Below are 25,834 nucleotides of genomic sequence, written 5' to 3'. Positions count from 1 at the left end.
TAGTGTGTCTTACTCATACAAACAAGGAGGTCAACCCAAATGGGCAGCATGCCAATGTCTGCAAGAAGCTGTGGTTCTCTGACTTCTGTACACCCTTTATGTACAGATTTCAAATACACACATCATGTGCCTCAGCTTCAGCCTGACTTACAACGAAGTCCAACTACGCTGAAACAAAGCCAAAAACGAATTCAAAGATGGTGGTGAAGGGGTAATTTTTTTTTTTGTTTTTGTTTTTTTATCAGTTGAGATTCGCCAATACTCAAAATGTTATATTACTTCATGTGGGTAGGGTACAGAGCTCATTGTGCTGCATATCCCGGTCAACACAAGGGGAATTGGAGACAGGCATTGAAAACACTTACCACAACTTTTGGAAGCTCTTTATAAATCTGGCGGACAAAGTCAAGGAAATGGTGAATCTAAAAGAAAAAAAAAAAGTTTAAAAAACTATCCTAAAGCAGAATGTGATAAACAAGAAGAGATTATGTGATAAAAGATAAAAAAAAAAAAGTCATACACTTTTAAAGTCATACCTAAACTCAAGCACACAAGTTGATAGTATTGCAGCTTACCAGTCCTTAGATGTGGTGGCTGCATTAGTTTTCTTTTTCACAATTTACTTTCCCTTTAGTTTAACCTGGTAATCTTGCCATTAACACACTTTCTGTCCTAGCGTAACAACCATACTAAGCAGCCTTGTCACCCTAGGACAGGGAGCGTGTTTGGACTACAAAACACCTCCCCTCTTCTCCATAATAGGGGGAGACGTTTTGTAGTCCACAAAAGATAGCTGGGAACAATGCTAACTGAGCAGGGACAGAGAGTACAGTATCAGCTCACAGGTTTTTTGTTTGTTTTTTACGTCTTTATCACATGACGTGATAAAGCAAAATTACCTCTTGGGTGATCGGTGGCCTGAACTGCTTGTGTAGCTCTATGATGATTCGTAAACAGATCAAAACATTCTCCTCATTTTCAATCTGCAACAAAATGATAAACATTGATTACTTTTTCTTAGTTCAATTTAAAAACGGAAAAAAAAAAAAAAAAATGTATATATGTATATGTATATGTATATATATATATATATATATATATATATATATATATATATATATATATATATATATATATATATATATATATATATATATATATATATATATAAATAAATTATTTTTTTTACACTTAGAAATCATAACAGGAGACAGCCAAGTCCAACCTAACTTGTAATATGTACAAAGAATGCAGCAGCCTAAAGCACAGCTGCTGGCAGCTAGCGAATCAAGTAATGTTCCATTCATTTTATTAATGCCAGTATACCATAGTTAGTTTATTCTTATTCCCCTTATATGCGGCATAATGCACAGCAGTCCAGGCATGACTAAGGCTCCAGTCATTAAAACACCAGTAGCTTTGCATTGAGTCTTTCAACATTTTTTTTTTTACATTTTTGCAAAAGCGTTTAGCTTTTTTTCAATGGATTAAAAATGTTAAACGCTGGCGAGCCATGTTTGAGTGTTTGACATTTATCAGCGTTTGAGAATTTGGCATTTTTTTGTGGTCAGAAATACGACTACTGGACGCGATTTTATGGCGTTCAGAAAATAGCCCATAAACACCACTGCTGATAAACATCCAAAACGTCCATGTGTGCATGGACACATAAGATAACAGAGGAGAGTTTATGGGCTGTTGGAAAAAAAAAAAAACGCCCAAACACAATCATTTATGTTTAGTGTGCATGGAGCCTTAATGAAATCCAGCAGCTCTTAATCACCTTAGACCAGTAGTCTCCAAACTGGGCCCTTTTGCTTGCCTTTATCCAGCCCTTGGGGGACTATTCTCCTCACTTGAGACACTAGTCTACTAACTGATACCAACAATGGGGAACCATTTCTCCCACTAACACCAAAAAAATGGGGTACTACTATTCCTCCCAATGATAGAGCACTATTACTCCCCTAATACCAAACATATTTATGTGCCTGGTACCAGGAAAATTGATACTGCTGCTGGCCACAGTCCGGCTCCCGTAAAGTCTGAAGGACAATAAACTGGCCCTTTGTTAAAGAGGAAGTAAACCCTGATGAGTTTACTTCCTCTTTCATTCCCTGCAAAGGCAAAGCATAATGGACTACTATGCATCGCATAGTAGCCCATTATGTGTCACTTACCTGACACAGGAGCCAGCGAAGTCGCCGCTGTCCCCTGTAGTCCGCCGCATCCATCTTGCTGGTGGCGTCTCGCAGCTCCGCCGCTGTCATTCGGCGGAGCCGCGATGACGTCACTCCCGCGCATGCGCACGGGAGCCGACACGCGCGGCAGATCCATTGTTGGAAATGCCGCGCTCAGTGCGCCTGCGCGTCGCTGTTTACGGCGCATGCGCCGTAGACAGCGGTACCTGTCTTCAGGCAAATATCTCCTAAACCGTATAGGTTTAGGAGATATTTCTTGGACCTACAGGTAAGCCTTAATCTAGGCTTACCTGTAGGTCAAAATGGTTTGTAAGGGTTTACAACCACTTTAAGAAAGTTTGGAGACCCCTGCCCTAGACTATCTTGTTTAAATGTTGTTAGGCCAATGAAAGGACAAGGTCCTTGAAACATGTACTGGACGACAGTGCCAAGTGGCCTGCACAGCGATTGGTGGAGTTTCCAGATGGGGGGCCATGTTATGAGGACTGCACAGGCAACTGGATCACCAATTCCTCAGCCTCATACTCCAATACTGCCCGAGTCAGAGGCCGGTGGTCACAAGCAGCAGACACAGGACTCAGGAACTACATTTGAAACTTTAAATACACTATTAAAGAGAAATCGACACTATACTGGTGTGCTTTGCCTTTCCGGTTTAAATTTTTTTAGGAAAGGAAAGCTCTTCCCTTTAAAGCCATGCAGCAAGGGAAAAGTGCATTGTCACCCACTTAGTGGATGGGCCAAGACAACTTATTTGTATGATTGCTGCTATGCTTCTGAAAGATCAGTGGGAGTTGCATTGTGACTGCTCTAGGCAGGTTATGTTACTCTCTATACATTGTTGCAATTTAGTAGAGCTTTGTATGCAAATCAGTGCCAGGCAAGTCTTCATTTTAGAATTGTTGTATGGGTTGGTGCCATCCTTCTGGAAGATCAGTGGGAGTTGATTTACATTGTGGCTGATCAAGGCGTGTTATGTTACTTTCTATACATTGGGGGTTATGAAAGGCAAATCCACTTTGCACTGCAAGTGCACTTGGAAGTGCAGTTGCTCTAAATCTAAGGGGTAGATTTGAAACGAGTGGAAGCTCTGCTGATTTTATCATCCAATCATGTGCAAGCTAAAATGCTGTTATTTTCCTTACATGTCCCCCTTGGATCTACAGCGACTGTACTTCCAAGTGAATTTTCAGTGCAAAGTGGATTTTCCTTTACTAAATTCCAGCAATGGGGGTTATTTACGAAAGTTTTGTGTGCAAATCTTCCAAAATGAATAAAAACCACACACAAATTATGTGCCCCCTCATCCTTTACCACACAACTTTGCTGTCCTGATGAGCTTCTAAAGCCCTTGCAAAATATTGTTATCGGCAACTGGTTATTAGACAATATTTTGAAGGGACTCACGCCCAACCTGACAGAGCTCAGGCCAGGTGACTGGATTTGTAAGGCAAGGGGACTGTTAAGCTCTGCAGCTCTTATTGGTCCTCTTATCACCCACCCCCCCTCCCTGGCAAACTCTCACAAGAGTGAGAGCTGTGCACGATGTCATAAGCCAAGGCTTTTTACCAAACAAGAAACAGGAAGTGGGCTTTATAATGCATTTACTGGCAGAAAGAAAAAATAAATAAAAATAAAATAAAAAAAGTTACTATCCAAAGTTAAAACAAAAAAAAAGGGTAGAAGATTTAATAGATGGAAAGATGAAGAAAATGGACTAAAGTTCAGCTAAACTAAAGTCTACCACAAACCCAGAAGCACAGGATACTTACTGCCCATTTTCACTAACATAAAAGAGTGCTTGGGCAGCTGCACAGCCAACCCAATCACTTGGTTTACACAGTTTACACAGCTGATCATCAGCTGTGTAAAAAAAATTTTTTTAAAGATGTTGCAATATGTGACATAATCAGCTTCTGTCCACAAGAGATAAGTGTGCAGGATCAATGCATTTCATTATTAATGCTTGTGCCAGCAACAAAGAACAAACAAGCTGCGCATATTAAAATTGGAATAGATTAGAATATAAATTAAAGTATAATACAGTTTAAAACAAAACATTTCAAGAAATTGATTACAAACGAGAGCTTATTGAGAACATTTTTTTTAATCTTTCCCTCTCGCTCAAATGCGCTCCAAAAGTTTTAATTTGTAATCATTTGCTGGAATTTTTAGTTAGGACGATATTATACTTTAATTGTATTCTAATCTATTCCGATTTTAATATGTGCAGCTTCTTTCTTCCTTGTTGCTGGCACGGATCCTGATGAAGCATTAATAGCGAAACACGTTGATCCTGCCCGCTTCTCTTTTGTGGACAGAAGCCGATTAAGTATCACATACTGCAACATCGTTTCAATTTGTCCAGAAATACATAGACTTTATTTTTTGTGGTTTAAAAGATCTCATTTGTGTCTTACAATAAAGATGTATAATTAACGATTGTTGACTTTTGGGTTAAGGCACATTATCTCGCGCTCCACTCCTCTGTGGTTTGGTCAGAGAGAACTATTTAAGTAGCAACATAGCATTCCAGGTCAGCCTATAATGGCTTATAAAGTGACAGCAATCAGATCTTATCAGTTTAGCTTTCAGCACCCATTGTGAACTCTTATTAAAAATACACACACTGTCCACACTCAACTTTCACTGCGCGCACGCACTCACACATACACACCAAGAGTCACATATTTCGGGCTCAAGACTGATAATTTCATCATTTTGCTATTTAGTTGAAATGGACAATAAAGCAGATTCTTTCATTTTGTGTATTTACAATACACACGTTTTGTATGGTTCAGGCCTAAGTCTAGCCATAGAGGTCTCATTTTTTTCAATCAGCCAGAGGGCTCATCAAAAAAAAAAAAATAAATAAAATAAATTTAAAAAAAATGCACACACAAAAGGTGGATGCTGTGCCAATGGATTCGGTCATTGGGAAGAAAAATAAATAAATAAAATAAAAAGGAAGACAATGAACCCATGTCCGTAACTTCTGACATTTTAAAAGACGGGCAAAAGGACATTAAGTGCCTAAGTGCCTTCTATATAGCTTAGAAATTAGATTTGTAAGAGAGAATTGGTTTCCTTTAACCCAAGTTTTAGACAGTCAGCAATAGGGAAAATAAATAAAATACTGCAGCCCAACCACAAGGTGGCCATATACAGGAAAGAAAATCATTCGATTCCTCCCCCGCGCATCAACCCAAAATTAAAATGGGGCGGGGGGGGGGGAAGAAATAATCTACCTGGGTATACTAAGCCCATACATGTATCAAAGTTCGATCCAGGTATGGCCAGCTTAAGAGTGTGAATGGAGATATTTTTACAGCCAGCTTTATTATTCAAGCTGCCATGGCACTGGTGGTTGCGTAAATATCCAAACAGTGACTGCATCTGATAGAATGTAGTCACAGTTTGGCTGATAATTTTCCACCCAACCTGGGTGATGCTTGCAGGGCCACACAGCTCAAATTTTGGCTGAATCAGATGCAAATGGACAAAGTTTAAACCATCTATGGCCAGCCTCAGCATACTTCCTCTTGGGCACTGTTCTAGACCCTTCAATTAAAGTATGGGCTGCATTAGAATACATTTTTATAATTTTAGGACTGCTGGCACTGAATAAAATACAACATGATGGCTATTTATCTACAAAGACACACGTATTTCTAAAAAAATTTAAATTAAATACCATTGACCTTACCTCCAGGAAACGAAACATGACAGACAGAACATTTTTGGTGTGAGGGCGGAGGTGTTCGTTGGTGGGGATCCGGTGGATTATTTCTAGAACCAACTTACGCAATTGCTGTAATAAAAACAAAAATATAAAAAATGAATACAACATAGTAAGAAGCAACATAAGAAAATGAAATGGTTCTCTCGGACCACACCACAGGGGAGTGGAGAGTGAGAGAAGAGGCTTTAAGGCTGACCAGCTCTCTATGGAGCCAGTTCACATATCTCCGCTGCAGCTCCGGTGCAAATTTGCACAGGACCCATGTGCGTCTTGTGGTCCGTTTTAGGTCTGAATTCAGCCAAAAATTCAGGCTAAAAATCAGACCTGAAAAAGGTGAATGGAGAAGGCATCAGACCCCTGCTGTGAGCCGCATGCGAAGATAGTGTGAACCCAGACTAAATGTGCAGTCATCCTAAAGTCAACAATTGTTAAAAAGTATACATATTTATTTGAAGAAAATAAAAATAAAAAATACATCTTTAAAACCAGACAGAAAGTCTAAATATATGCATTGCTGGACAAATTGAAAGATGTTGCCGTATGTGACATATAATCAGCTTCTGACCACAAAGGAGAAGTGTGCAGGATCAATGCATTTCACCATTAATGCTTCTTTAGGATCCATGCCAGCAACAAGGAACAAAGCAGCTGCACATATTAACATTGGAATAGATGAGAATATAAAAATTAAACTATAATACAGTTTAAACAAAAAAAAATAAAAATAATAATTTCAAATGAGAAAACATTTTTAATCTTTCCCTCTCGCTCAAATGCTCTGCATAAGCTTTAATTTGTAATAATTTGTTGGAATTTGTTAAGATGATATTATACGTTAATTGTATTCTAATCTATTCCAATTCTAATATGTGCAGCTTCTTTGTTCCTTGTTGCTGGCACGGATCCTGATGAAGCATTAATAGCGAAACGCGTTGATCCTGCCCGCTTATCCTTTGTGGAAAGAATCTGATTATATGTCACATACTACAACATCTTTAAAAATGTGTTTGTTTTTTTCACATACTGCAACATCTTTTCAATTTGTCCAGAAATACATGCTTTATTTCTGTGGTTTTAAAGATGCAATTTTTTTTGTGTCTTACTAAAAGTAGCAACATAGCATTCAGGTCAGCCTATAATGGCTTACAAAGTGACAGCAATCAGATCTTATCAGTTTAGCTTTCAGCACCCATTGTGAACTCCAATTAAAAAAATACACACACACTGTCCACACTCAACTTTCACTGCGCGCACGCACTCACACATACACACCAAGAGTCACATATTTCGGGCTCAAGATTGATAATTTCATCATTTTGCTTTTTAGTTTAAATGGACAATAACAGATTCTTTCATTCTGTGCATTTACAGTACACATGTATTGCATTGTTCAGGCCTAAGGCTAGCCATAGAAATGTCTCATTTTTTTTTCAATCAGCCAGAGGGCTTATCAAAAGAAAAGAAAAGAAAAGAAAAGAAAAAAAAAAAAAAAAAAAAAAAAGAAGGGGGGAAGAACACACAGATTCCCATATCCTACGGAGGTGGGTGGAGGAATCCCCCCTGCTGTGCCAATGGATTCTAACAGTGGGGCTCCTCCACTGTCCAAATATACTCATCAGCAGCTTCACCCTGCTAATAGACAAACGTTTTACACCAGTCCCATTCAACATTCATTATATCGCCACATTTTAATCTATTGGCAGCATAGCATAAGAATGTTATGCATTTGGCAACTGTGACAGTTACTACTTGGAAAAAAAAAAAAAAAAAACATATGGGAACTGCTTTGAGGCCTGGTTCAGATTGATGTGAATCTGGTGTGGTTCAGATGCATTCCTGAACACAGATTCTCATGTCAAGTGAAATGATATTGTGTTATATGTGGTACAATTCCGTTGCGGGAAAAAAAAAAAAAGGGGGTCCCGTGTTTGTTTTGTGCAGTTTTAAGCCTATTAGAATCACATTACAATCACAGCTGTCAAGACCACATAAAAAAATTGCACCAAATCTATTTTGAACCTAGGCTTAATATGCAACATACAAGAGCCTGACATATCGTAGTCACTATTAATGGCACTGGATAACACATTCAGTCTAAGGATTACCTGTGCAGGTTTCTCCTGTAGAAACTGGACCTCCCCATCTTGTAGGAAGGTCAAAAAGCGTGGGATAATATGCTCCAGGAAGGTGGAATACTGGGCTGATGTGGTGACATTCTAGGAGGAAACAAAAGCCGTTAAAAACACAACACTTTAAGGCCCCTTTCACACTGATGCAGCCCGCCAGCTCAGCACCAGATCTCTGCACTGATCCCCACTGAGCAGGCAGACGACAGGTCCATGTCTGCTCCACTGATGCAGAGCAGACATGGACACTGTCCTTTTCTATCAGACTATCATCCGATCCGCCAGAAGATGGGAAAACTATCCCAATTGGTCTGTTTTTAGCAGACAAGATTGAATCAGATGTTGGCAGGTGTCAATCGACACATATCTGTTGACATCTGCCACCCCATAGTGAGCAATGTATGGTCCAGTCGGGTCCGCCTATAAAACTGACAGGCAGACAAGATTGGTCCATTGGTGTGAAAGGTAACTAAAGTGCACACATGCCAAGACTATAGGCTGTAAAAGCCATTGACATTCTTAAAAAGGTTGAACAAAACAGTCATCTATACGCCGTTACTGTGAAGTTATTTTAAAAAGATTAAAACCAAAACACATTTTTCCCCAATGCTTATAGAAACGGAGGTGATTGAGAAGAGTTTTTACTGCTTGTTGAAACCATGTAATACTTTTGTATGCATAGCCTTGCCACAGGTTTATTTTAATAAGCATTCCATATTCCATTCAGTGTCAGAATTATTTTGGATCTTGTATCAGGTCAGAAACTCAGCACTGAAGTCCAACAGGGTCAACAAGACGGACAGAGAAAGGTCCAAAAAGGTCCAGGGCCACCCTATCCCATAAAACACCAAGCACATGGTACATATCAATTTGCTTTTATTAATGAGAAAAACAAAAGTACCAAGTTCAGAAAATAATAGTGCGGGAGAACTTGTTTCAGTCACGAAAAGGAAAAATTCCAAGGACAGCACCGCACAATGAAATGATGGAACCATTTAATGAAAAGGCTTTATGAGTGAAAATCTAAAGAAACTTGATCATTAGACTATAAATTTTTATAGTAGTTTAGTATTATGCTTTTTTTCATTTTTATTTTTGGTTGTAAACCTCAGATATAAAAATATGAATAAAGCATATCCCTCTATAGCGTGTGCTTGTCTCTTCTGACAAGTCTTCCCAACGCCAAGCAAAAGATGGTGACAGGAGAGGGACCTCCAGCTGATTGACAGGCTCAGTTCAGTTCTGGTGTGATGGCGGGGGGATCCTTTCCCCCACCAAATCAGTTCTCAGAGGCCCCCCTAATCAATTCTCAGAGCTCTCCAGAGTGCAACGTCAGCTCTTCGTCCCCTTTTTTTCCTGACAGCTCAGACAAGCTTTATAAAAAAAAGTCTGTACTTGAACAGATGTAGAGAAGAGCGAGAAGAGCAGACTGCAGATAAACAGGTACACTTTATTTAGGAGAATTTTATTTAATATCTGTGTATCACCTGAAGGCAGTCACTTCACTGGGTATATGAGTGTTTACACCCACTTTATATTGCCTGGATTCTTAGCTTTTCGTTGGGCTCTGCTTAGAGCTGCACGATTAATCGTTAAGAATTAATCACAATTTTTCCCCCCTGTTGAGATCTTGACAACGTATTTCCCTGATTCTTTCTATGCAGAGAATTCGCTCTGCTCAAGTCAACAGCCCTCAAAAGAGAGGGGAAAAAACAAAAAAACAAACACAGTCTGCCAAGAATCACAACATTCTTTAGCAGTGGAACTTAAGTATAAACATTGTAACAGTTTGAAAAAAATAAGAAAAAAATAAAAAATCTGCGCTTAGTAAAAATAAAATTAAAAAAGATTAAATTAATTAAATTAAAAGTCAGCAGCTGAACACTGTAACCAAGAGTATAAATGTGACTTATTAAATTTTTTTTATAAATTTTAGTGAAAAACTCAATAGTAGGGAACTGTATATTGTGAATCTAAATGATGCAAAATCGTTTAGTGCAAAATACAATCAAAAATCAATCTTCAAAAACTTTCAAGAAATCAAATAAGGAACATTAATCTGTAACTCAAATGTCCAATAAATTTGAAAAACCAAAAATCATAAAGTCAAAAAAATGTGTATAATGGTGCAACACAGTGTAAAATATCCCATGTGACTGTACAACAAAAATGTAGTCGATCTTGTTTTTTCAAACAAAAATAGTGCTTGACCACGTGGACCCTTCAACTCTGTGAGTCAATAGTGAATGGAGGCTTACCAGATCACCGGTCGGTATGCGCAGATACGGACACACAGACGTTACGATGCAGAAAACCGGAGCCGGGCCACCTCTTCGGATATATCGTAATCCTCGAATTGAGTCGAATCCTCTCGTAAACCAATCTCCGCAGATGCGAGCATGTAGGAGTTTCGGTGCAGGAAGCCGGAAGACGACCAACTATCTCGAATGTTTCGTAATCACCAGATCAGCTCCGATCCTCTCACAAGCCTCGAAGCAAATCACAAAAAAACAAAAAAGTGTGCCAAATCGTGTGAAAGTTTGAACAAATTTATTTTTATTCAACCGAGTGGTTTAGGCGCTAAAAAATGACTCCACCGAGTCGTACAAAAGTTAAGGGGTCAGGGGTCTGATGACGTCAGACTTTGACGAAACGATCGTCGGGTAGCGACGCTCACCCTTTGTGCTTTCAACGTCTGTTCATTTTATTATTTATTTTTTTTGCTAGCAATTTGTTGATTTTTAAACGATTCGTTAACCGAGTTGTACAAAAGTTAACGAATCGTTTAAAAATCAACAAATTGCTAGCAAAAAAAATAAATAATAAAATGAACAGACGTTGAAAGCACAAAGGGTGAGCGTGGCTACCCGACGATCGTTTCTTCAAAGTCTGACGTCATCAGACCCCTGACCCCTTAACTTTTGTACGACTCGGTGGAGTAATTTTTTAGCACCTAAACCACTCGGTTGAATGAGAATAAAATTTGTTCAAACTTTATCACACGATTTGGCGCACTTTTGTTTTTTGGTGATTTGCGTCGAGGCTTGTGAGAGGATCGGAGCTGATCTGGTGATTACGAAACATTCGAGATAGTTGGTAGTCTTCCGGCTTCCTGCACCGAAACTCCTACATGCTCGCATCTGCGGAGATCGGTTTACGAGAGGATTCGACCCAATTCGAGGATTACGATATATCCGAAGAGGTGGCCTGGTTCCGGTTTTCTGCATCGTAACGTCTGTGTGTCCGTATCTGCTTATACCGACCGGTGATCTGGTAAGCCTCCATTCACTATTGATTCACAGAGCTGAAGGGTCCACGTGGTCAAGCACTATTTTTGTTTGAAAAAACAAGATCGACTACATTTTTGTTGTACAGTCACATGGGATATTTTACACTGTGTTGCACCATTATACACATTTTTTTGACTTTATGATTTTTCAAATTTATTGGACATTTGAGTTACAGATTAATGTTCCTTATTTGATGATTGATTTCTTGAAAGTTTTTGAAGATTGATTTTTTAATGTATTTTGCACTAAACGATTTCACATCATTTAGATTCACAATATACAGTTCCCTACTATTGAGTTTTTCACTAAAATGTATAAAAAAAATTTAATAAGTCACATTGTAACAGTTTGTCCTTTGGATCAAAGGAATACACTTTGGTGTATAACTAAAGGAAGTTTAACCACTTAAACACTAAACCTTTTTCTGAGGTTTGTTGGTTTCAAGTTAAAATATTTTATTTTTATGGTTTTTAGATGTTCCAAAGGAGTGGATTGGGATTTGTCACAATGGACTGTCCAATTCTCATTTATTGCACTATTAGAGTTCTCATCCAAATCTTACACTAAAACTAGTCACTAACTATGGCAATATATATTCATCGATTTTGCACATGATTTTTTATGAAAATATTCTATGTATAACTTGTTATTTTGTAACTATTCTGTTATATCTATGCATTCTCTCTGTATTGCATTTTTGTACCAAATAAAAATAGTTTATAAAAAAAAAAAAATTTTTTTTTGGGAGAGACCCTAGAGAATAAAACGGTGGTTGTTGCTATATTTTATGTCACGCTGTATTTGCGCAGCAGTTGTTATTTTTGCCATTTTTTGGGAAACAAATTACACTTTAATGAATTGAAAAACTAACCAGTAAAGTTAGCCCAATTTTTTGGTATAATGTGAAAGATTTTACACCGCGAGAATCGTGATCTTTTTATTCCAAGCAAAAAAATAAATAAATAAATTGCGATTCTCATTTTGGCCAGAATCATGCAGCTCTACTGCGTATGCATAAACAGTGCAATAAATGGACAGACATACAGTAAGTGATTGATGCAGAGCACATAATGCAAATACTGTATGCCAGCCAGTGCCCCAGCTACACCAGGTGGGCAATACATACCTCAAAATTTTCACTGACTTCCTGCATCATTTTCAACTTTGTTTCATCAGCTGAAATATACAAAAAAATAAAAATTTTATAAAAACAAGGAAGGTAAAATCACTCCATTTTAACACCAAACGTGGTTGACTTCCGTACATAGCTAGCGCTGACATTTTCTTGAAAGTTATGTCGTCTCTAGCTAACAGACAGCATTTTAAAATCTACATATTAAATACAATTTAGATTTGGCTGCAAAAGTTTATTAATTCTAGCTAGTCGCGTCTTGAAACAGGTTTTGGTCTCACAAACGTCTCTCAAGAACAGCAACCTTGATGCAGCTGAAAGCAATCCTCTGCATTTAGTTTGTTGGAATTTGCACATGCCCCGGTTAGTCCAGAAAGCCAATGATAAAAATCAGACGTGTTCATTCAATCGCCTGATCCGCACGCCGAGTTCATACAATCCTGACTCTACAAGACGTAAAACTACGGCATTTTCATGATACGTACGAGTGTTGACATCTGTCAGAGCAGCCACAAACTGGAGGTATTTCTTCATTAGGGTGGTCTGGTCCACCACCGTGGGCCCTGTTGGAGGTACGAATGCCATTTTCAGCTTTTGTTGATATCACTTAGGTGAGCGTAGATATTTCATCCCACCTGTGGGGAAAAATAAATAAATTGGTGATTAGATATCAAATGAACACATTTCCGATCCATCCATGTGATTCTTACACGAAATAAAATCAGGTGAAAAATCGCGCTTTTGGAGCAAACATCTGATAATCTGATCCTTCGTACACAGCTTTCTAGAGCCAATCACAACAGTTCATGCTAAAATATCAGAAGTACTAAACATGAAAATCTTTCTCTTACCAGAACGAACAAAAATTACATATTTGTACAAAAAAAAAAAAAAATTGTGTGACCAAGACCACGCATGCTCAGAAACGAAAGACTACATTACAATACAAAACATCACTTCCAAAGTCTTACATTAATTTTTTAAACTTTAGTAACCTATTGGGTTTCGATATGAGATTTTCTTTTGTTCAATATCCTTCTCAAGCATACAAGGCTAGGCAGGCCAGACATTATGCACATTTCTTTCCTTCAGCCATGGGTTGAAGAAAATTACTCAAATTTCACCATCAACACTAACCGACACCGTCACACAGCGCTTTTGTGTTCTGCCAGCGCGGAGCTTTCCCCACCAGCAGAATACAATCAGCACAAGAAAAAAAAAAAAAGGGCTGGTTGTACTGAAGTCAATCGATGAATTGATTTCAGTACAACTAGCCTGCCCATAGATGGGTGTACAATCAGATTTTAGTGTTTATGGTAACCCTTAGGATTCACGTTTACAAATATAATAGACAGAAATGAACGCAACTTTGGAATTCTTTTTAAACGCAGGTGATGTGGACGCCTGAATTTGATCTGGTGTTAGCCTTTTGCTGTCCCTGTACAGCAGGGGCTGGAGTGTGAGAGGAAGAAGCAGCACAGGGAGCTAATCAGTTTATGTGCTGTGAAGAAACCGTGATAGAAGGAGAGAGCTGAAGGACACAGACATGAGCTCATGACTGTGCTGCTTCTCTTTTTACTGTCCTGGACATGCCCCCAGCTGGTGACTGAACAACCTGGGCTCAGAGGAAGTACATTGATTGATGCTAGCCACGGGTACTTATTTTTTTGAACCATGATAAATCTGTATCAATACACGGGATGCTAAGACCTTCCAAATAAAGCTGGATATAGACCGTTCGAGATTCGGGCAGTTCAGAAGGAACCGGACAAATTTCGATCCGTCTATGGGCATGAGAGAGCAATGCATATGCAAAAACCATCCTGTTCTCTGCTAAAGAGCAGAGAGTTTACTGACCGGAAGGGTCAGAAGTGTGCGTCCACCTGGGTGCGGGGGAAATACATACACACATAGCGAATATATATTATATATATATATATATATACACACACACATACGCACACACACACACACATACATATATATACATATACACACACACTAAGAATAGTATGAGTTGCTTCTCACGCACAAATGGATTGTAGGGGGAAGAAAAAAAAAAACACACACACACCATGGCATATCTAAAAGTATTTGTTACCCCAACATTTCATATTCCCGATATGTGCCTGCTGTACTATGTACTTGTATGATAAAGTATCCTGTTCTCTTTGTATTACTTCCTGGTGTTCCTGCCAGTTCCCCCGGGTCGGTACAAGTCCATACAAATCAATGACAGGCTGGCACCGTCCTTGGCTATCCTAGGAGTGATTACATATGGCTAGGAATAGATGAGCAGAGCTGTGCGCAGACTGTTTGCATCCAGAACCCTCAGGGATCCTCAACCACAGGCAACCATGTGAATACAAATACATGTGGATAGCTGCCGAGCCGGTCATTGATTACTACAGGCTGCAGCTAATTAGAAACCCCCAGCTGTGCCCGCCACAGAATATGCTGATCTAGCAGTGTACAGCCATGAATAGCCGTGTAAACAAGCCCAAAATGAACAATCCTTGGTTCACACTATGTATCACATGGGAACCGCACTGTATTCCTGTACATATATGCGATTCAGTGCAGTGCGATTTGAGCCATTCATTTCGAATCAATGCCACAATGTATTCCTATAATGGTACCCCAAATGCAGAGAGTTTGTCTGCAATGGATCGCATGGAACCACAGTACCATTGGATGGAACCATTTTCTAACAAAAAATTCTACGAGTGTGTGGCCAGTTTTAGGTTAGAAAATTCAAAATGAAAATTTCTGCCCTGTGGTCATAGCAATGTCAGTATTTGTATTGGTACCGTTTGGCTAAAGCCTCGATCAAATGGGAGGTCAGGAAGTGGTAAAAACAGGCGGTTGAGCCAAACAGGCGTTTGCCTGCATCAGATTGCATGGTACCAAGCAATCCGATGCAGTGTGTTCTTTAAAAGTAGTGCATGCACACTACTTTTTGTGTGATCAATAGCGATTTCAGCCCATCCAAACAAATGGACTGAAAAATCACATTGCACGGGAACACAGAGCACGTTCCTGTGCGATTTCAAAGTGAACGGCACTCAGTGTTCATCCTAGAAACATACTATTGTCACATCAGCTGAAATAAACCTCTCTGCATACACTGTAAACATTTGATACAATCTAGCCGTACTGTTTATGTAAGGGTTCGCTCACATCATGTAAGTAGAGCTGCGTTAAAGTGGAAGTAAACTTCCATCGATTGTTTGTACCTAGAAGGTAAGTCTAGAACAAGGCTTACCTCTAGGTACTGGAAATATCTACCAAACATGCGCCATTTAGGAGACATTTACTGTATATGAAGCCAATGAAGCCACCCCTGCAGTTTCTTCAGAGCCCTGTGCTTTGACCCGGCGGCTCACATGCGCAACGTCACACAGCTCTGGACAGTTACAGAGTCGGAGTCCGCGGACCCAGAAGAAAGATGGATGCAGCCTCCAGCGGTGACAAGGACTTTGTTTTCAGGCAAGTTTCACGTAATGCACTAGTGTGCAAAGCATATGCCTTTACTTTGCCTAGCTCAACACCGGGACTGATAGAAAACAATTGTTTTTTATGAGCTTGGTTTACATCAGACATGTGCAGTGCTGAGCGCTGTATAAAAATGCAGCAGGTCTTCATTTTCATGCTGCACACCTCACAGCATGTGCAGCACATCACAATGCACTGCCATGAATAGTTGAATGAAGTCACATTTTGTGACATTTCAATAAAGTTTACTTTTATTTTTTTTTTTAATTGTGCCTTGGGGTCCTTTAACCTTAAGCCCCGGATCAATTTGCAGCCAAAGGACCAGGCCCCTTTTTGCGATTCGGCACTGCGTCGCTTTAACTGACAATTGCGCGGTCGTGCGATGTGGCTCCCAAACAAAATTGGCGTTCTTTTTTTCCCCACAAATAGAGTTTTGGTGGTATTTGATCACCTCTGCGGTTTTTATTTTTTCCGCTATAAACAAAAATAGAGCGATAATTTTGAAAAAAAAAAAAAATGCAATTTTTTTTTTTACTTTGTTATAGTAAATATCCCCAAAAAAGATATAAAAAAAAAACATTTTTTTTCTCAGTTTAGGCCGATACGTATTCTTCTACATATCTTTGGTAAAATCGCAAATAGCGGATTATTGATTGGTTTGTGCAAAAGTTATAGCATTTACGAAATAGGAGATAGTTTTATAGCATTTTTATTAATATAGTTTTTTTTTTTTTTACTAGTAATGGCGGCAATCAGCGATTTTTATTGTAACTGCTACATTATGGCGGACACAGACATTTTTGACACATTTTTGGAACCATTTATACAGCAATCAGTGCTATACAAATGCACCGATTCCTGTGTAAATTACACTGGCAGTGAAGGGGTTAACCAGCGGGTGGCAGTGTAGGAGTTAAGTGTTCCTAGGGGCGTGTTACTAACTGTGGGGGGCTGGGCTTTGTGTTAGTGAACACTGATCTCTGCTCCAAATCACATGGAGCAGAGATTAGCGACACTTGTTGCTAGGCAGAACGGGGAGATGCTGTTTACAACAGCATCTCCCTGCTCAGCCGCCCCGTAAGACAATCGCGGGTATCCCAGCGGCGATCGAGTCCATGTAAATGACACTGGCAGTGAAGGCGTTAACCACTATGGGGCCGGGAGGGATGTATGACGTGTGTTTTTTTAGTGTGGGGGGCGTGGCTTGGCATGTGATGTCACTGATCATCTTTCCCTATAACAGGGAACAGACGATCGGTGACAGCCACACTAGGAAGCATGGGGAGAGGTTTGTTTACACATACCTCTCCTCGTTCTTCAGCTCTGTGACCCGATCGCGGGACACAAGCGGCGATCAGGTCCGCGGGTCCTGCAGCCACGGTCACGGAGCTCAGGACCGGGTCGCGCACGCGACCCATGGCTGGGCACTTAAAGAGCAACGTACCTGTACGTTGATGTGCCCAGCCGTTCCATTCTGCAGACGTAAATGTGCAGGAGGCGGTCTTTAAGCAGTTAATGCTGTAACCAGGTTTAAATCACTAGCAAAAATAGCTTGATTTAAATCATATATTTTTTTAAAGAGCAACTGTCATCTGTCCTGCAGCGGCTCCTTTGACCTGCATGCGGCAGTTACACAACAAGGTGAGGGACATGGCGGCAGCAGGTGAGTGGACGCCTGCTAACTGGCGCTGCCATGAAGGATCTGAAATGACAGGTGCTCTTTAAATGTAAGGACTTATTCTTGTTGGTAGTCAGAATCTGTAATATTTGCAAACAAAATGAAGGTTTCCTATTTAGAATAAAAAGCTGTCAGGTTAATAAAACAGCGATATCAGAACCGATCCAATCATACAGTTTGTAGTGTACATAGGATTTGCAAAACAATGGGATAAAGGAATATTCCTGAACTTTGGTTTATCTCATGGTTACTGCGAAATTGTGAGAATGCATCAATGCAGTGCATGTTATCTCAGCTTCATTGAATGAATATACAGCCTCATGCTACATAACTAAGCTCCATTTCATGCTGAATAAACAGAATTATTAATGTATCTTAAATAGAAAAACTATATTTAGATAGATTATTTACTTCAAAAGCATTTTATAAAAAAAATAAAAAAAACATTTTATTTTTTTTAAATAAATGATTTTTATCCACCCTGGCTGTAACACCACAAAGCACCGTCACTACACAATGAATAGACAATAGCCCATATACATTTAGCCCCCATCCACTCGAGCAATTTGTTGCCCGTTTCCCCGAGCACAACATATGGTCATCATGAAGACTAGCATCATAATAAAAACCCCTCTCCTCAGTCATCCTCAGGCTGGGGAACAAACTGGGGGATCCAGGAGTGTCCATGCTGGACATAGAGACACCACAACACCACACGGAAAAACCAGGAAGCAGATACAAGGACCATGACATACAATGTCACAGACATCATCAAAAAAAAAAAAAAAAACGCCCTGAAAACACCAAAAATGCTTCAAAACAGACGTTTGTGTACCCCAAAAAAAAAAAATTCAAAATGGCCTGAAAATGCAAAACGGGCGTTTCCGTGAATGAGCCCCAACATACGACAAATCCTCTCAAAGAAAAAATACTTTCTACCATACAAAGAAACTTTTCTTTTCACAGATGGTTGTAATGGCCGACAACAAACAATACGTACATCTCCTCAGGTCTACTGCACACAGGACCACCACAGTGTGAGGGAAGAAAGCCTCTTGTTGCCCATAGCAACAAGACTCCCCTTCAGTCTCCCATACTGCCATGGAAAGGGCTGGATGCTACTTGGGCAAAACCACTGGTGTTTTTTTTAATGTTTCACCCAAAAAAATATATAGGAAAAACAGCAACACCATTTTTATCAACACATTGAGCCGTGGTTCACACTGATGCGATGCCGGAAACGCACAGGATTCGCTGCGTTTCCCCACATCACACAGCATCCATGCAATCTGCTGTGGGTGTTAATGTTAGATTAATGACACCCTGAAAACAGATCACAAAACGTAGTACAATTGCCAGAATCGCATTGCATGGCTGTGAATACCCATGCGATGCAGGTGCGGAAAAAAGGGGTCCTGCACCATTTTAGTGCAGATGCGATTTTAGTCATACAAAATGTATGGCTCAAATTGCACTGCACAGACATCGCATGTGATGTGCGCAGGAATACAGTACAATCCCAGTGCAAATCACATGCGGTGTTCCGTACGCACTAGTGTTAACCCGGGTTAAAAGGATCATATTCACCATGTTTAAAGACTAACTCCACCTTTTACACAATGTTAAACCCCCCCATATTTCTATTAGCATTGTACAAATGTTTTTCTACCATCTGTGTCCCATTGCTAAAACAGGAAGGGAGGAAATCCCTGTGTGTCACCAGAACTAGTGTCTCCGTTTGAAGATTACCCATCAATTCCTGTTCTTGTGACAACCCAACATTTGGGATTGTTTTTTAGTTTCAGGTCTATCTGCACCACCTGCTGATTTTATCATCCAATCATGTGCAAGCTAAAATGCTGTTTTTCTTTTATTTACCTTCTATGCTCGCCTTAGATCTACAGCGACTGCACTTCCAAGTGCAAAGTGAATTTGCCTTTAGTAAATAACCCCCAGGAGTGTCATTTTCTAACACGTCAATAAATATTATATAGATATCCAAGGACCTAAAATTGGTTGGTTAGCTGCTTGCCGGCCAGCCGCCATCACTATGCTGCGGCACGATCCCACGAACCGTCGTAGCTATAAGTCGGCTCGCAGGCGCGTACGCACGCGCCCGCTACACAGCAGTGGTGCCAATGCTCATGGCCGACGGTGGCGAGGGACAGAACACAGAAGTGTGTGTGTAAACACAAATCTGTGTTTTGTTCTTAGAGGAGTGACAGATCATGTGTTCCCATTAGCCAAGAACCACAATCTGTCACTTCCTCTAGTCAGTCCCCTCCCCCTTCAGTTAGAATCACCTCCCAAGGAACACAGTTAACCCCTTGATCGCCCCCTAGTGTTAACCCCTTCACTGCCAGAGACATTTTTACAGCACTGATCGCTGTATAAACGCCAATGGTGCCAAAAATGTGTCAAAATTGTCCGATATGTCCGCCACAATGTCGCAGTCATGATAAAAATCGCAGATCGCCGCCATTACATGTAAAAAAATATATATATATAAAAATGCTATAAATCTATCCCCTATTTTGTAAACTTTTGTGCAAACCAATCAATATATACCCGCGATCGTCTCACGATGAGGAAGAACGGGGAGATACGGATGTAAAACAACCATCTTCCCACACAGCTCCCCCCCCCCCACAGTTAAAATCACTCCCTAGGACACACTTAAGCCCTACAGCACCACCTAGTGGTTAACCTCTTCACTGCCAGTGGCATTTTTACAGTAATCAATGCAATCTTTTTTTAGCATTGAACGCTGTATTAATGCCAATAGTCCCAAAAGTGTGTCAAAATTGTCAGAATGTGTCCGCCATAATGTCGCAGTCACAAAAAAAAAAACCCTAATAATAATAATAATAATAATAGTAATAATAATAACTGATCGCCACCATTACTAGTAAAAAAAAATAAAAAAATCAATAACAACGCTATAAAACTACCCCCTATTTTGTAGACGCTATAACTTTTGCGCAAACCAATCAAGTGCTTATTGTGATTTTTTTTTTACCAAAAATATTTAGAAGAACACGCATCGGCCTAAACTGAGGGAAAAAAATGTTTTAAAAAAAATTGGGGGGTATTTATTATAGCAAAAAGTAAAAAATACTGCGTTTTTTTGTAAACTGTCCCTATTTTTTGGTTTTACAGCACAAAACATAAAAACCACAGGTGATCAAATACCAAAGACACCAGTCCATCCAGTTCAACCTGAGAGAGTGTCTACAATTGTCCCTATCCCTGTACATTGCACACTCACATCAGTCCCTATACTAGGGCCCATAGAAAATAACAGAACACAGCAGATCTGCTCCCTACAATAACAAAGGCGGCCAGCATTATTGTAAAGCTGGCCATACACAATACAATCCCCTTTAGATTTACCATCCACTATGTAGTGGAAGGGCCTGCCAGATTGGATCCATTGAACAGATTGTTTAGGTGTGTCCTCCTATGACATCGTTTTGGTAAATATCAGAGCCGTACACAGCACTCAGATCATTCTATTCAATGCATTCCCATGACGAGTTCACACCATTGTAGTGTGCTGAGAAAAAAATACCTGCATTTCTCCATACCGTGTAATAAACACAATCCGACGCTGGGAAAATGAAAGTGAAAGTTATGCAAAAAAGCATGTAAAAAAAAAAAAAATACCCCGTAATGCTGGAGAAACTAAATACATTTGAAGCGGTACTAAACCCAAAAGCAAACACCAATTAGATGTGATAGCTGCATTAGTTGTCTTCTTTAGGCTTTCATTCTTTTATGTTCACCTGGTGATCCAGTCATCAAGTCTGTTGTTTTTAAAGGGCTCATGCACACTGCAGCTCAAAAAAAAAAAAAAAAAAGCTGCTTTTACAGGCATTTGAGTTTTTATTTCAGCTTGAAGAAGCTTGTATTTTTTGGGGGTTTTTTTGCACTTTTTTATTGAGCTTCTATGAGCATAAGCAGGTTTTTTTTTCACAAACCCCTCAGCTCAATATTATTTTTTGTGCGTTTGAGCTTTTTCATGCTCTTTCGAGCGTTTTTGGGCACTCAGGTGTTTTTTCTGCTTGAAAGCTCCTCCCAAAAAACAGGAGTTTGGTGGGGTTCTTCTTCGTGTAAATTCCTGAAATAGCCACTGGGTGTTATTTACAAAAGGCAATTCCATCTTGCACTGAAAGTGCACTTGGAAGTGCAGTCGCTCTAAATCTAAGGGGTAGATCTGAAATGAGGGGAAGCTTTGCTGATTTTATCATCCAATCATAGGCAAGCTAAAGTGCTGTTTTTTATTTTCCTTGCATGTCCCCCTTAGATCTATAGCGACTTTACTTCCAAGTGCACTTGCAGTGCAAAGCGGATTTTCCTTTAGTAACTAACACCCATAGTGTGTATGGACATATTGGCCAACACGGAGGGGAGTTTCCAGGCAGAAAATAAAAATAAGAGCTCAAAAGCCTGTAGGAGCAGCTTCTTTGAGCTGCAGTGTGTATGAGCTCCAACAGACCAAGCTGTCCTACAGATGTAGCAGTTAGATGAGAAAAAACATTTTCCACTGAGCTTTTTTTTTTATTTGTGCAAGACCCACTCCATTAGGGGTGCATGGATTACAATGGGTTTTTTTTTTTGGTTTTTTTAGAAGCTCATGATTAGAGCCTGAGGCTCTACTCAAAAGGGTGGGTTCAGGTCGCAGTGCATTGCACTCACTCCTGTGACAATAGCAAAATTAATATTTGCTATGGTTTTCCTACTTCTCCTCCCAGCCAATCAAGAAGCGGGTCTTAAGACCCCTTTTGGCTGGAAGGAGAAGCGACTGTCCGGTCTCCAGAATGTCCTCCGTTACGGTGACCCCCCACCCTGGCCCAAGCCAGCTTCTTCTATCGGGGGAACCGGGCATCCTGTGCTTCTCATGCGGGAAGATCCTCTTGAGCTGGGAGCCTGGGGACTGGCCTGATACGGGCACTGTGTAGGGCTGGGGGAAAAAAAAACAATTTAAAATCTTGAATCGAGTTGAAAGGTCAAAATTGATTCAAAATTTCGGCAAATCAATTTTTCTAAATATTTTTTTTTTTTTCACCAGGACCAGTGCGGTGTCAGTGAGGCCGGACGATGCGGACTAGGCCGAAGCCACGGCCTCACCTAAAAACTCCTGCCCACACCTCCTCAGGACCGGCGGGGTGTCCATCAAAAAAATTTAAAACTCGATTTGAATCAAGTTTTTTCTTCTTCTTTTTATTTTTATTTTTTTATTTTTTTTTGTGAAAATCACCCAGCTCTAGCACTGTGACGCAAATACTTCCCTACTCATCCATTCCTCCGGGGAACCAAAACCAGCAACGTCCACATCCCCCAGCAACCAGACAGACGCTGAGCTGAGGCTGCACCAACTGTGAGCAGGAGATTGACGACCCCACAGTCTGCCCCGAGCTACTGTACCATCTACCTCCTATACCGGTATGTACTTGGATCATACCCCACCATAGGCCCTATTGCAGGGGAGCAAGTGGGGGGGGGGGGGGTATTTTGTTTACCACCCTCCTAAAAAAAAAAAAAAAGGGGGGGGGGGGAGCACCAGCCACTAGAACATGTAACACACCGACAATGCTGCTGTGCTCCTTCATCCAGGGTTGTGTCTCACTAATAAATAAGTGTGTTACTGGCCAAATCACCAGGTGAAAACGGGAAAGAAAAACAAAAGAAAACTAACGCAGCCACTGCTAGGGATGCACCAATACACCCCCCCCTTTTTTTTTTTTACACCAGCGAGTACCGATACTTCCGGCCAAGTACTCACCGATACAGAGTACTGATACTTTGTGGTGCGATTTGCATCCATACAAAATAAGAGGGTGGAAAAAAAAGAATGCGGTGTGATTCCTGTCCAAGCGGCGTGCCATTTTCTCACCACGCCTGTGTGTACCCAGGCGACTCAGACAGGAATCGCACCGCATCCATTTTGGATGGACGCAAATCGCACCACAAAGTATCGGTGAGGAGTGTTGTAACGAGCACTCGGGAAAATACTCGGTATCGGTCAGGGTTGAACAGATACTGGTATTGGTGCCGATACTGAGTATTTGCAAGGGGGACAGCCGCTTCGCCCCCAGCAAACCGCTTTCAGCTGCTTTATTGAAACGTATACAGGGAGATCTATGATTGCAACCCCCCCACAGCAACGATCGTCCCCGACTGTCCCCCATATCCTCCTCCTTCAGTCCCCCTCCATTCCACCGGTATCCCTCCGTGCTCGATCTGTCCGGATGGAGAGCTGATGAAGCAGCCGCCAAATATGTCATTTACTGGGTCCTTCCTTTTCCGAATGAACAGAGTCACTGATCACTGACTCTGTTCATTCATAACGGTCACGGAGCATCGTAAGCTGTGTTTATGATGCTTCAGTTTATGAATGGGGAGAAGCCTCTGTCTCCTCTCCATTCATCTTCAGTGCAGCTAAGGCTACGTCGAAAGGGACTGGAGAATCTGTATCCTCATTCCCTTTCCATGTCTCCAAAGGGAGATATCTCAGCAAAGCCAGGGCTTAAAAAAAAAAAAAAAAAAAAATTTAATTATATATATATATATATATATATATATATATATATATATATATATATATATATATATATATATTATTATTATTAATAATAATAATAATAAAATAAACACCGTCGTCGTCGCCCCCCCTCCAAAAAAAAGATGATAGAGTGTATATATGTATGTATATATATATATATATATATATATATATATATATATACACACATATACACACACACATATAAAATATCTCTATCACACACACACCTATACATACACAGACATAAAAAAAAACATATCAGTGCCACTGTCACATGACGTTTAGAAAATTTTTTATATATATATATATATATATATATATATATATATATATATATATATATATATATATATATATATATATATATATATACACACACACATACACATACATATACATATACACATACATACACACACACACACACACACACACACACTTGTACTTGGTCTTGGTCTTAAAAAAAAAAAAATTGGTATCGGTGCAACCCTAGTATTGATCGATCTTTAACCACCACACCTAATGACTGATAAGCTGCAATACATTAAATTTTTGGGTTTAGTATCACTTTTAAATCCTCATATGGATGTGCAAGCAAGGAAAACACAGGGATTGTGGGGTGAAAGGCCCCCCGAAGACGCTTGTACAATCAGATTGTATAGTGTATTGCCAGATCATTATGTAGAGGTCTCCAGACACTCAATAATGAATGTGCCCGTGTTAGGTTGGCCATACATTATACAATTTTCCTTTAGATTTACCAAAGCCATATAATATAAAAGGTCAAACCTAAACACTTTCAATGTGTATGCAGGCAGGCCCTTGTACTACATAGTCGAAGGTAGATGTAAAGGAAATGAAGAAAATTGTATAATGTATGGCCAGCTTAAGGAGCACAGTCTCTACTAGAACAATGCAATTACACACAATGGTATCCAGCACAACCACAATAAGACACATGGACCCCAAGGCTGCAGATAACAACAAGCATGATGCCCGGTCATCCCACGGCTGGGCCCATTGTGATGAAGGAGCCCCGTCCAGCTGTAGCTGAGCCCTCCATTATCCGGGAAGGCTGCAGTAGATGAATAGCCCGGCCTCCCCTCCCTGCACACCACATGGTGATCCGATCCCCCGGACTCCTCCATATCCCGACCCATCTATACTACAGGGAGACTCCTCACCACAGAAATCCGTCCCCGGTCACCGATCCTGCATTTGCCTCCTCCCGCTCACCAGCACCCGGCCCGGCTCCCCTCCCAAGAGCCTTTGCGCCAAGGATCGGGCCTGCTGTGCATGTCGGGAAGTCCGCCCTCAAACCTGGCGATCTCGTCTGGCTTCCAGAAAGGTTATACAGCGATCTTCTCCAGCGAGGTCATCGGGGGGATCCGCCGGTCTATGATTATTACACTTCGCCTAGAAAAGGGACTCGATTTTACAGAAAATTACTGTTTTCAGAAAGACCATAAGTTTGGATGGTCTTCTTACCTCATCAAACAGGGACGGCATCGGGAGATTGCGTTTTTGATGCTCATTGGTTACAGACTGGAGGGGTGGTGTGTATGATTGTTGCCGCCCCCTGCACAGAGCTGAGCCCAGTGA

General features: G+C 40.4%; 1 protein-coding gene across 3 annotated transcripts in view; it reads right to left on the bottom strand.

The window, feature by feature from the left end:
* Positions 1–25,602, bottom strand: part of TRRAP (transformation/transcription domain associated protein) — a 252,953-nt gene extending 227,351 nt beyond the window's left edge. For 2 of the 3 annotated variants that reach the window (XM_077449048.1, XM_077449050.1), the window contains exons 1-7: positions 25,417–25,601; positions 12,977–13,126; positions 12,486–12,535; positions 8,049–8,159; positions 5,908–6,012; positions 900–983; positions 366–422 (exon numbers count right to left, since the gene is read on the bottom strand). In XM_077449048.1, the coding sequence (XP_077305174.1) occupies positions 366–422; positions 900–983; positions 5,908–6,012; positions 8,049–8,159; positions 12,486–12,535; positions 12,977–13,076 (507 nt within the window). In that variant the 5' untranslated portion in view covers positions 13,077–13,126; positions 25,417–25,601. Of the gene's footprint in view, positions 1–365; positions 423–899; positions 984–5,907; positions 6,013–8,048; positions 8,160–12,485; positions 12,536–12,976; positions 13,127–25,416 lie in introns of all 3 variants that reach the window. The other variant, XM_077449049.1, reaches the window with a different exon arrangement.
* Positions 25,603–25,834: the final 232 nt, after the last annotated feature.

This window comes from Lithobates pipiens, unplaced genomic scaffold (assembly GCF_037356315.1).
Source record: "Lithobates pipiens isolate NorthernLeopardFrog02 unplaced genomic scaffold, aLitPip1_a1.2 Scaffold_22, whole genome shotgun sequence".
In the NCBI taxonomy this organism is placed as follows: Eukaryota; Metazoa; Chordata; class Amphibia; order Anura; family Ranidae; genus Lithobates; species Lithobates pipiens.
This window is presented reverse-complemented; position numbering and strand designations above follow the sequence as displayed.